The sequence below is a fragment of the Panthera pardus genome, unplaced genomic scaffold, assembly GCF_024362965.1.
Source record: "Panthera pardus isolate Hobbes unplaced genomic scaffold, ASM2436296v1 HiC_scaffold_9, whole genome shotgun sequence".
NCBI classification, from domain to species: domain Eukaryota; kingdom Metazoa; phylum Chordata; class Mammalia; order Carnivora; family Felidae; genus Panthera; species Panthera pardus.
Window position 1 is genome coordinate 1,521,019 of NW_026527024.1, and position 12,328 is coordinate 1,533,346.

Consider the following 12,328-nt stretch of genomic DNA (forward strand, 5'->3'; position numbering starts at 1 on the left):
CTGGTTCAACATATGCAAATCAATCAAAGTGATACCTCACATTAATAAAAGAAAAGAACCATGTGATCCTGTCAATCGATGCATAAATACCATTTGACAAAATTCAGCATCCTTTCTTAATAAAAGCCATGGAGAAAGTTGGTATAGAAGGAACATACCTAAACATCATAAAGGCCATTTATGAAAAGCCCACAAGTAATATCATCCTCAATGGGGAAAAACTGAGAGCTTTCCCAGTTGTTGTTGTTGTTGTTGTTGTTGTTGTTGTTGTTTTAGCAACTCAAGCGACTAAGACAGTGTCTACGTTTTGATAAATGCTCACACACACACACAAATGTTTGTTTCTCTTTGCCATGAATCCACTTTCTATATAAAACACTACCAGTCAATGCACTATTTTTTCAAGAAGAAAAATACATCCAAACTACTAAAATGAATTAAGGACATTTGAAAGTTCACCACATTTATTTGAATAGTGTACATATAACCAAAAGTGACATTTGAATGCTAAAAGTGAACTTGAGCCTTTGCAAAGTCGATACAGTGTCCAAGGCGTCCTGAGTCATTAAGACTCCCAGTCTGAAACTCCAGGTTTCCTTTGAAATCGGGTTTAAATTCCCCTCAGCGCCTTGACCCAGCCCCTTTACCCTCCAGGCTCCCCGCATTTGGAAGGGCAGCTCCTTCAATCTGGGCCTGGAGCCCCCCGCTGGAGAAGCAGCAGGACAAGTAGCAGTGCGCCCCCCAGCAGCAGGAGCGCCAGCGGCCACCCCCGCTTCGCGGCCTCCAGCCAGCGCCGCCCCCGCCCCCACTGCCGACCCCACCCCCGCCCCAGACCGCGGGCCGCCAGCCGCTCGGCCACCAGGCGGAGCGTGTCCTCGGGACGCGCGTGGCGCCGGGCCCAGGCCAGGCTGTAAACGTCGTCGGTGAAGGGCGCGCCGTCGTGCTCCAGCGCCAGCCGCTCCACCAGCGCCAGCAGCTCGCCCACCTGCGCATCGCGCTCGGCGCCCGCCGCTCGGTTGTCCAGGGCGCACACGCGGCCGCCGCACTCGGCCACCAGGGCCCGCAGCGCGCGGTTGTCGGTGGCGCGCACGTAGTCGTGCAGCGAGCCCCCCTCCAGGTCCTCCCGGCGCGTGAAGACGAGCACGGCGCGCGCCAGGACGCCGGCGCCGAACAGCTCGCGGACGCCGCGCGCCGCCTCCTCGTCCTGGGCGGTGAAGCGGCCCAGCTGCGTGACCAGCAGCAGCGCGTGCGGCCCGGGCGCCGAGAGCAGGTAGCAGCTGGCCCGCTCGGTGCAGTCCGGGTCCGCGTGCCGGCCTCGGGCGGTGAAGAGGTCGGGGGTGTCGGTGACCTCCACGCGCCACCCGGCCCAGCTCCGGCTCCCCAGGGCGCAGCTTCTGGTCACCGGGGTGGCCGCGAGCCTGGACGGGAAGAGCCTGTGGCCCAGGATGCTGTTGCCCGTGGCGCTCTTGCCCACTCCGGTCCTGCCGGCCAGGATGAGCCTGAGCCTGCGCTCCTGCGCGACCGGCTGCTGGTCGTCCGAGTCTTCGGAACCTGTGAGGACAGAGTAGGCGTGGGCCGCCGGCTTGAGAGCGAGCGTCCCGCTCCACCGGGGCTCCGGGGTGCCTCCTGAACGGAGGAGGGCACCGACGCCTCCCGCTTCTGCTTGTCCAACAGGCCTTTCCCAGGCGCTCTGGTTAGAGCTTGTGCGACTCCGGGGGCATCTTTAGCCACCTTTCTTCCATCTTTGGCTCCAGTGCGTGCACCTGCCCCCCAGTCAATGCTCTGGCACCCGGTGCACACTGCTCTGGAGGGTCCCCCTCGACGGTCGCAGGCCATGACTTCAGCTGACATTACCTCTGGTCGTCAGCACCTTGCAGAGCTGCTCTGTGCTTGACGACTTCTTTGGCCTCTGCCAGACTTCTCCCAGGGGCCATCCCAGCGAGGAGATGCGGGAGAGGGCCCAGAAGGCCTGGGAGTGAAGGGCTGTCTGGAGTCCCAGACACCCTGGGTTGGAATCACAGCCCCGCATGTGCCAGCTGTGGAACCTTGGGCGAGTTTAGACTAAGCGTTCAACGTCTTCTGCATAATGGGAGGGGTGACAGAGAGTTGTGTCTCCCAGGGTTGCTCAGAGTATTAGATGACAGGATCTCTTTCCTTCTTCCCTTCCTCCACTTCCCCTCCTCCTCCCTCTTCTCTCTAGTAAACCTGCTTCCAGTAAGACACAGTTGACCCTCCATCCTTGTTCACGGACACAGTCTACCTGGTAAACCGTGTTCCCTCTAGTCCATGATCTCAACCCTCCACATCTTCCGTGGGGATCGAGTAGATGTATTGTCCTCATTGTACCCTTTGGGACCCAAGGCACTTAATATCCTACAGTAGGGCAGGGGCAGAGGTCCAGCAAAAATGCAAAGCTGGGACTCTACCTGTTTCACCACAGCATGGGGACATGTCTGGGATTTGTCTCTGTTCAGTCTTTTTTTTTTTTAATGTTTATTTATTTTTTAGAGAGACAGAGACAGAATGTGAGTGGGTTGGGACAGAGAGATAGGGAGACGAATCTGACACAGGCTCCAGGCTCTGAGCTGTCAGCACAGAGCCCAACGTGGGGCTCAAACTCATGAGCTGCGAGATCAAGACCTGAGCTGGAGTCAGACGCTCAACCGACTGAGCCACCCAGGTGCCCCAATGTCTCTGTTCAGTCTTGAGTTAGCCCATGGCCTTGTGACCCAGAGCTGACGCCTAGGGGCAAGTACACACTGAGATCAGTTCTTACCATAGGCATTTTCTTCATCTCTCGCCATCTTGCGTCCTCCCATGCCCACCTGAAAGAGTTCCAAACACAACCTGTTAGTTCCTTCATTCCTTCAATCATTCATTTGTTTATCGAATAGGTATAACTACCTAAGGTGGCTCAGGCAAGGTCCAAAGAGCTGGTGACATCCCAATGAAAGGTCATGCTTCCTGCCCTGCGCTGAACATCAATGAGAATTTGGGGAAGAAGCCTGGAAGGACCTGGTTGGTATTGGAACCAAACCGTGAGAACCTTTGGTGAGCCTCATTGGTTGAAAATTGGGAAAGATACCTATCTCCCATGCTGATCTGAAGAACCTGTGTTCTGCTCTCCGAAGACCAAAGAATTCGGCTTGTGTCATTTGTGTAAATATGACCTGTGTGCTGGAGAGATGGGACACTCCCTTCCGGCTCCTGGTGTTCCTGCCCCGAATCTGAGGCCTCTCAAACTAAGTGATGACCCCAAGTCCGGCAGGATTTACTACAGATAGCCACTCAGTGATGCAGTCTGCTTGATCTCACGAGGACCTGGTCACAAGGGCGCAGCTCTGCTCTGTCTGCTTCTCCAGCCCTGTGTCTCACTCACTCCCCTTCTGGGTCAGCTGCTCCGCAGAGGACAGGTTTCAGGGCCTTTCCAGCCCACCTGTGCGCTCACCCCCATGACCACTCCTTCTCTCCCACGTTTCTGTCTGAGTCCTGTCTGTGCTCCGCCATCCATTTCAAATGCTACCTCTTCATGGCAACACCTGGCTAATGCAGGTGACCGTGCTGTGTCCCATGGGCAACACACAAGGACAAGCAAAGGGAAAGGTTGATTGATAACTTGTCTCTGACCAGTTAGATGACAGGTTTGTCTTCTGCGTAATGCCACTTTCGGCTCCCCAAAGCCCTTGGTAACGTTGATCCCACAGGCCTCAGGTGAGTAGTGATCTTGTGTGTAAAAATTAGCAAACTCCCATAACTGACTGCACAGCAGAACTGAAGAAGCAGCCGGAAGATTCAGTGCAAAGAACAAGAATTTAGCTAAAGCAAGAAGTCCTTATCGATGACAGAACTGACCAAGTGTGCTCTAGGAAATCCACTGGACTCCTGGCCCTTATGGGACTTCTCAAAGGTTTGCGATGGTTTGGGATGGGATTTGAAAAATTCTTCCTGAGTTTCTGAGAGCTGACATCTGGGGTTTAGAGGCTTGGAGTCATTGACTGATGTAGAACATGGAGACTCCTAGCATCTTAAATGCGATTAGATATTATGTAATCCCCTGCGCCCTGAACCTGCTGCCTTTTGGAAGTATCTATGGGAGTCTTTAAAATATATATTTGACATTTTGTTTCATAGATCTGTACTTTAATAAGAAAAAAAGGGGTGCCTTTGTGGCTCAGTCTGTTAAATCTCTGACTCTTAATTTTGGTTTAGCTCATGATCTCATGGTTTGTGGGTTTGAGCCCCTCATCAGGCTCTGTGCTGATAGCACAGAGCCTGCTTCGGATTCTCTCTCCTTCTTCATGTGTGCCTCCCCTGCTCACATGTCTGTCTCAAAGAAACAAACAAACAAACAAATAAATAATAAACTTAAAAAACGGTATCTCTCCCCTCCTCCTGAGGGATTTCTTTTTTAAAAAAATGTTTTTTTTTTTTTACTGTTTACTTATTTTCTTGAGAGACGGTGAGACAGAGCACGAGCAGGGAAGGGTCAGAGAGAGAGAGGGAGACAAAGAATCCAAAGCAGGCTCCAGACATTGAACTAACAGCACAGAACCCATCCCAGGGCTCAGAGCTTAATGGACCAAGCCACCGAGGCACCCTCCCCAACCTCCTGAGTGATTCTAATGCATCGGGTCCCTGCTCTGAGTTTCTGGGCCATTCATCCTGTCCAAGCTCTTCATTTAAAGCCAGTGTGTGGGGATGAAGCTGGCTCCCAGCGGACTGGGCAGCCAGGGCGGGGGAAGGGATGTGCAAGGACACACAAGCATGTATACTGCAGAGGTCTGAAGACCATGTTCATAACTGTTGCTGACTCCTGCAAGTCCCTGGGGGTGCACAGGGCAGAGGAGGTGGAGGGCGTGAGTGGGGTTCGGCTCACAGACACGATTTCCACTCTGCGATGTGTTCTGAGGTTAGACCCACTTGTTTGTCCTCAGAAATGTCTCTCTCCTTGGCTGCACATGCCCTCAGAGGGAGTGTCTGCAGCCTTCTCCAGCGTGCTCAGCCCTGGCAGTGCTTCCAGCAAACACCTTTCTGACCAGGCGAGGAGCAGGGCAGGACGAAGAATGTAGTCCCAAGTAAAAGTGTGCGCACTCCACGGCTGGAGAAGATGCTTACCATTTCTTCTTCACTTGCTTGTTCTGAAACTCAGAGCTCCCTGAAAAGCCTGCAAGGGTGAAGTTATTCTTTCTAGATCCCGCTCCCCTTCCTGGGAGGTAGTAGAATGCAGGCGCCCACTCAGTGAGCTGCAACCAGGCCCTGAACTCCTTAGAGCTCCCCTAATCCCCCCACTTCCTCCACTCCCCTCTGCCCCAGGTGGCTCCCTTCCTCCCTGTGTGTGCTCACCTTCCAGCAGAAGTGGTGACAGGCTCTGCTGTTGGCTGCAGAAACCCGCGACCTGGTGCTGTGCCTTGGCTTGTGAGTACAGAGGCTGTTCCTGCCAGCACAGCACAGGGAGGAAGTCTCAGAGCCCAGGGAGGGAGGGCCCAGTGGTGCCGATTTAAAGGTACAGGACATGGGCCAGGTGGGCCAGCGAGAGGTGCCTTGGCATTGTTTCCACTGCGCAACCCACACCCTGCTTGGCACTGTGCTGATCCTTTCCGAAGGTCGCTGTGGCACCACATCTTGTTCCCGGGAGGGGCTGTAATCTCAGTGAAGGGCAGTTTAGATTTCTGAGGCCTGTTCTCAGTTTTGGCCTCTGCCCACTACTCTTATGTCCAGTTGCCTTTTGCTTTTTGGGTGTTTTCCTAGAAAATGGCCTCTTGAGAGTCTCCTTCCCCAGGAATCAGGGAGGAATCCTTGACTGGACATCAATGTGGACAAGGCCACCAATGTGGTCCTCTCTGCCATCTCCTCATTCCTAAAGAAAAAGAGGTCTTTTCAGCTATTAAAGATCAGACATGGCCAACTAATCTTTGACAAAGCAGGAAAGAACATCCAATGGAAAAAAGACAGTCTCTTTAACAAATGGTGCTGGGAGAACTGGACAGCAACATGCAGAAGGTTCACACCATTCACAAAAATAAACTCAAAATGGATAAAGGACCTGAATGTGAGACAGGAAACCATCAAAGCCTTAGAGGAGAAAGCAGGAAAAGACCTCTCTGACCTCAGCCGTAGCAATCTCTTACTCGGCACATCCCCAAAGGCAAGGGAATTAAAAGCAAAAGTGAATTACTGGGACCTTATGAAGATAAAAAGCTTCTGCACAGCAAAGGAAACAACCAACAAAACTAAAAGGCAACCAACGGAATGGGAAAAGATATTTGCAAATGACATATCGGACAAAGGGCTAGTATCCAAAATCTATAAAGAGCTCATCAAACTCCACACCCGAAGAACAAATAACCCAGTGAAGAAATGGGCAGAAAACATGAATAGACACTTGTCTAAAGAAGACATCCGGATGGCCAACAGGCACATGAAAAGATGTTCAACGTCGCTCCTTATCAGGGAAATACAAATCAAAACCACACTCAGATATCACCTCACGCCAGTCAGAGTGGCCAAAATGAAGAAATCAGGAGACTATAGATGCTGGAGAGGATGTGGAGAAACAGGAACCCTCTTGCACTGTTGGTGGGAATGCAAATTGGTGCAGCCGCTCTGGAAAGCAGTGTGGAGGTTCCTCAGAAAATTAAAAATAGACCTACCCTATGACCCAGCAATAGCACTGCTGGGAATTTATCCAAGAGATACAGGAGTACTGATGCATAGGGGCACTTGTACCCCAATGTTTATAGCAGCACTCTCAACAATAGTCAAATTATGGAAAGAGCCTAAATGTCCATCAACTGATGAATGGATAAAGAAATTGTGGTTTATATACACAATGGAATACTACGTGGCAATGAGAAAGAATGAAATATGGCCTTTTGTAGCAACGTGGATGGAACTGGAGAGTGTGATGCTAAGTGAAATAAGCCATACAGAGAAAGACAGATACCATATGGTTTCACTCTTATGTGGATCCTGAGAAACGTAACAGAAACCCATGGGGGAGGGGAAGGAAAAAAAAAAAAAAGAGGTTAGAGTGGGAGAGAGCCAAAGCATAAGAGACTGTTAAAAACTGAGAACAAACTGAGGGTTGATGGGGGGTGGGAGGGAGCGTAGGGTGGGTGATGGGTATTGAGGAGGGCACCTTTTGGGATGAGCACTGGGTGTTGTATGGAAACCAATTTGACAGTTAATTTCATATATTAAAAAAAAAAAGAGGTCCAACTACAAGCAAAAAAAAAAAAAAAAAAAAAAAAAAAAAGAGTGCACATACTGAACCCAGAAAAAAAAAAAAAAAATAAAGATCAGACAGCAGGAAGAGGATGGAATTTTCATAGGAGACTTAGTCTGGCCTCAAGTTGTTATCTCTGACCCAAGTGTCTGTTTCTCCTCTCAGGAGGTCATGAGAGAGGAAAATACCCGTGAGTAAAACAGCCAGACATTGTGTGGAGAGAAGGCTACAACAGCGTATGGTGCTATGTGCCCTGGACCTGGTTTGTTCTGGAATCAACTCTGCGATCTTCCCTAACTCACTTACAATTTCTGGAGTCCACTCTCCCAATGTGTAGTGAGGGCTTTCACATAATCTGAAGCTAGTGTTCTGGGGCGTGATTTTTACCCAGTCTTGCCAGTTCATTCTCTCTAGTGAAGATACCTAACCCATGGCCCTCCACCTTATCCCCCCACACCCTATCCAGCTTTATGGAGATATAATTGAAATGTAACACTGTGTAATTTTAAAGGGTGCAATGTGTTGATTTGATACACTTCTATATTGCAAAATCATTGCCACCATAGTATTATTAGCTAACACCCGCATCACATCACATATTTACCATTACTCGTTTTGCGTGAGAACATTTAAGATCATCTACTCTCTTGTAACTGTTAAGGTATGATACAGTGGGATGAGCCATAATCAATGTGCTGCACGTTAGATACCCAGAACATATTCATCTTATAACTGGAACTTTGTACTCTTTGACCAATGTCTCCCCATCCCCCCATCCCCAAGACCCTGGTCACCACTGTTCTACTCTCCATTTCTATCAGTTTGGCTTTTTAAAATTCCACATAAAAGTGATATCATACAGTATTTGTTTTTCTCTGTTCGACCTGTTTCGCTTACGATAATGCCCTCAAGTTCGACCCTGTTGTTGCAAATGACAAGATGTTCCTCTTTCTTTTCACAGAACAATATATATATACCCATAGATGGACCTTTAGGTTGCTTTGACATCTTGGCTATTGTGAACAATGCTGCAGGGAGCTTGTGAGTGCAGATCTTTCTTTGAGATCTTGCTTTCCTTTCTTTTGGATAAATACCCAGAAGTGGGATTGCCGGATCATGTGTAATGCTACGTATAATTTTTGGAGGACCGTCCATACTGTTTTCCACAGTGGCTGCACCAATTTGCGTCCCATGCACAGTGCACAAGGCTTCCCTTTTCTCCTCATCCTCCCTAACACTTGTTACCTCTTGTCTTCTTGATGATAGCCATTCTCACAGGTGTGAGGCGATACCTCATTGTGGTTTTGATTTGCGTTTCCCCTGATGATGGTGATACTGAGCACATCTCCATGCACCTCTGTGCCACCTGTGTGTCCTCTTTGGGAAAATGCCTGTTTACTTCCTCTGTCCTTTTTAAATAAATTGCTCGGGTTTTGCTATTAAATATGTGAGTTCTGTGTGTATTTTGGGTATTAACCCTTTATCAAATATACGATTTGCAAATACTTTCTCCCATTCAGTGGGCTGCCTTTTTGTATTGTTGATGGTTTCCTTTGCCAGGTAGAAGCGTATTAGTTGGATGTAATCTCACTTGTTTATTTTATCTGTCGCTGCCTTTGCTTTTGTGGTCAAATCCAAAAAATTATTGCCAAGACTGATGTAAAGGAGCTTACCCCCTGTTATACTCTAGGATTTCACGTCTCTTAGATTTGTGGAGGCCCATTTTATGACCTATTGGTCATATTAGGAGAACGTTCTCTGTGTACCTGAACAGAATGCATAATCTACTTCGTTGGGTAATGTGCTGTAATGTTAGGTCTAGTTGGTTTATCTGTGGGTCACATCTTCTGTTTCTGTTTTGACCTTCTGATTAGCTGTGGTACGCGTTGGTCAACGTGGACATTGAAGTCTACAGCTTGTTGTTGAATTGTCTATTTCTCCTTGACGCCCGTTATTTTTTGCTTCCTGTGTTTTGGGGCTCAATTGTGAAGTTCATGTGTGTTTATAATTATTACATCTTCAAATTCACTGAATCTTTGTTCTAGCCATTCAAATCTATCGTTGAGCCCCACTAGTAAAATTTTCATTTCAGTCATACTTTTCCGCTCCAGGATTTCTATTTTGTTGTTTAAAAAAGCAATTTCTGTATTCTTATGGACACACAGACAGCAGCAAATCAAGGCCTAGAAAGGCAGAAAGGGAATCAGTATCCAGATTCACTACACCATGTTACCTAAAATGCCCAGTTTTTAAGAATACCTGCAAGATGTACAGCGAAACAGGAAGGTGTGACCCATATACTGGAAAAACTCAGGCCACAGGAATTGCCTGGCAGAGGCCCTGGATATTGGATTCAGAGACAGGGCTTCCAAAGAGCAATTCTAAGCATGTTGAAAGAACTGAAGGAAATCAGTGTGAAAACTCCCACCACTGGTACCATACTGGATGAAAGGCTGAGAGTTTTGCCCCTGTGATCAGAGATAAGACAAGGATATCTGCTCTGGTGCTTCACTGCAACTTTGTGCATGGGGTTTGCATGTTTGGCTGGACTCTCCTGGTGAAGTCTGCTTCCCCTGCAGGGTGAAACCTCTGGTGTCTCTCCTCAGAGGGTGCAGCCTGGGCCTGCACAGTCCCGGGAGTTGACAGTTGTCTTTGCCCCATTGTGTGTTTCTTTCCCTAACCACTCTGTCTGTACTATACCCGGTGGTTAAACCTACTGACTTCCAGCTGATTCCTCCAAAGATACTGTTCTCTTGCTGGAATGCTGAGGGGACAGGGAGCCCCAGCTTCTTGGCCACACCTACCAGAATGCAGTTTCCTTCCAGAGGAGCTGAGTGTGTGTTGGAAGGGAGGAAGCAGCTTATGGTAAGTGTCACAGACTCACTGTTCTTACTACTATTTAGTAGACTTTTATTTTTTGAAATTGGTCTTCTTTGTTTGCTGGATCTTAGAACAACTTTAAGAGAGTTTAATATATTTTAAAAAATATATACGTTGCATCACTTATGGCTGTCCCACCAGTACTAGGTCTGTAGGGTTCCTCCAGGACATATGGAAGCCTGTCCTAGTTTTGGTTCAAACTCTGGCCACATTGCCAACTCCCCTCTTCTTCCTTCCTGCTAGCTGCCTGGAGTTTGCCTCCTTTTGCCTTACCCTTGTGGTGTCTTATTATAGGTAAATGAAACACTGTCAAAAGGGAGCCAGGCAGCAGTTACCACCGTCTTACAGACAGCCGTCTTTATACGGAGTCCCGCTGTCCTACTAACTGCAGCTATGGTGAACTTGCAGAGGGTGAGAGAGACGCTGGCCTCTCACTGTATTTCCAAAGAGTCGTTTATATTCTTTCACAGCTTGGACAGGAGTCATTTCAGTGCAACTTTCACGTTCTATATCTTCCTGATAAATAAATAATAGTCAAAATAATAAGGCTGCCTGGCTGTTTGTTAGCTATTTATGTTTTGAGTGAAAATTTTTTAAAAGGGAGGACCTGGGGGGCTCATTTGGTTGAACATCCAACTCATGGTTTCACCTCAGAGTGGTGATCTTGCGGTTCTTAAATCAAGCCCTGCGTCGGGCTCTGTGCTGGCAGGGAGTGTGCTTGGGATCCTCTGTCTCCCTCTTTATCTGGCCTTCCCTTCCTCACTCTCTCTCTCTCTCAAAATTAACAAATAAACTTTAATCAATCAATTAATCAATCAATCATTCAATGAACAAACAACCAGTAGAAAAATTGGTCAAAATTTTGGAAGATAGCAGCATCCGTGCGCATCTGTTCTAATAAAGAGCAGAACTGACTTGTTCAGCCCACGTCAGGGTCAAAAGATCTAGCTGCTGTGCTTGCTTTGAACGGGTCCTTGTTGGACATTCCCAGGAAGACGTCCACCTCATCTTCAGGCCAGCACTAGCCTGGGGAGAGGTGGGAAAAGCTACCTGTGCAGAGGCCAGTGAGACCTCCGTGGTGGGGTTCCTCCTTGGCCCCGCCTTCCTGCCCCAGTCCCTTTTGAGCACAAGAGCAGCCACAAATGAGAAGACATGAACCTGCGACCTTGCCTTTGTGGCCTGATGAGGAAGACAGACTCGGGAGAGGTGAGGCAGGAAATTGCTGGGGTTGAAGTAAGATGTATGTTTTTCTGTGCATGAGTGAATTTACGAGAAATCACCCTGTTGCCCATTTCTTGAAAATGCAAGGGACTGTGGGAAACAATAACAGAAAAAACTGTGCTGTGATATGGTGCCATAAATATAACAGTCTTTCCTTTATCCCTCGTTAAAGATTTACTTACGGTGTTTATCATTTGTAATAAAGCACTCGAGACACTCCACAAAGATATGAGTGAAGCAATAAAAGATGTCAAGTTGAAACCCAAAGAAAGAAATGAAGGTAACAGCAGAAACCGTGCCAACTTTGTTGTAAATCCCAGAGAGGTCAGATCACTGAATGCTGTCAGCTGGTCCTGGCAGCTTGTGAGTTCTTTCCCTGACCCCCATTCTCCCAAGCCGCCTCTTCCACCATTGGTACCAAGGAATGGCTAAGAATCCAGGGGCCATCCAAGCAAAGGCTGTGGGGTTTGGAGGCGTGGGACTGGAAAGTCTAGGCGGATGAGTGAGGAAGGATGCTGTGTGTGGAGAGTAGCAGAGAACTCGGGGTGAAACATGCCTGTGCCTTTGCTTCTTGTGTTCATGGCTGTTGGTGCTGGCTGGTAAATAAAGGTGATGTCCATGACCATCTGTAACTGTCCATTACTCTGATGGCTCTAGGGACGCCAAAGTCCTGGGGAAAGAAGGTCCATACTCGTATTCACATCTGGGTCCTCCAGCCAGGAGTCTTGGGACTCGGCCCTCCTCAGGGTCTCCCTTTGGGGGCCACAGGCCCCTGTTCCACCAGGAGATTTATACCTATAGCCAACCAACACCTGAGGAGTTGTGTAGGTACATGGTCCCAGGCTCATGAATCATGCGGGGGTCAAAGTCTTGGGATTTGTCCTCAATGGGAGAGGCCCAGAGAGTCTCGCATGATCCTGTTCTGTAGGAGGCATTGAATTGAGACAATCTAGGACTTCTTATCCATAAAGATACTGGGGCACATGGGGATTGTGGTTTTTT

General features: G+C 48.5%; 1 protein-coding gene across 1 annotated transcript in view; it reads right to left on the reverse strand.

The window, feature by feature from the left end:
* Window positions 1–433: 433 nt before the first annotated feature.
* Window positions 434–12,328, reverse strand: part of LOC109252330 (uncharacterized) — a 41,324-nt gene continuing 29,429 nt past the window's right edge. The window contains exons 5-7 of the mRNA XM_053898627.1: window positions 5,344–5,638; window positions 2,777–2,825; window positions 434–1,551 (exon numbers count right to left, since the gene is read on the reverse strand). Coding sequence (XP_053754602.1) covers window positions 683–1,551; window positions 2,777–2,825; window positions 5,344–5,638 — 1,213 coding nt within the window. The 3' untranslated portion in view covers window positions 434–682. The remainder of the gene's footprint in view (window positions 1,552–2,776; window positions 2,826–5,343; window positions 5,639–12,328) is intronic.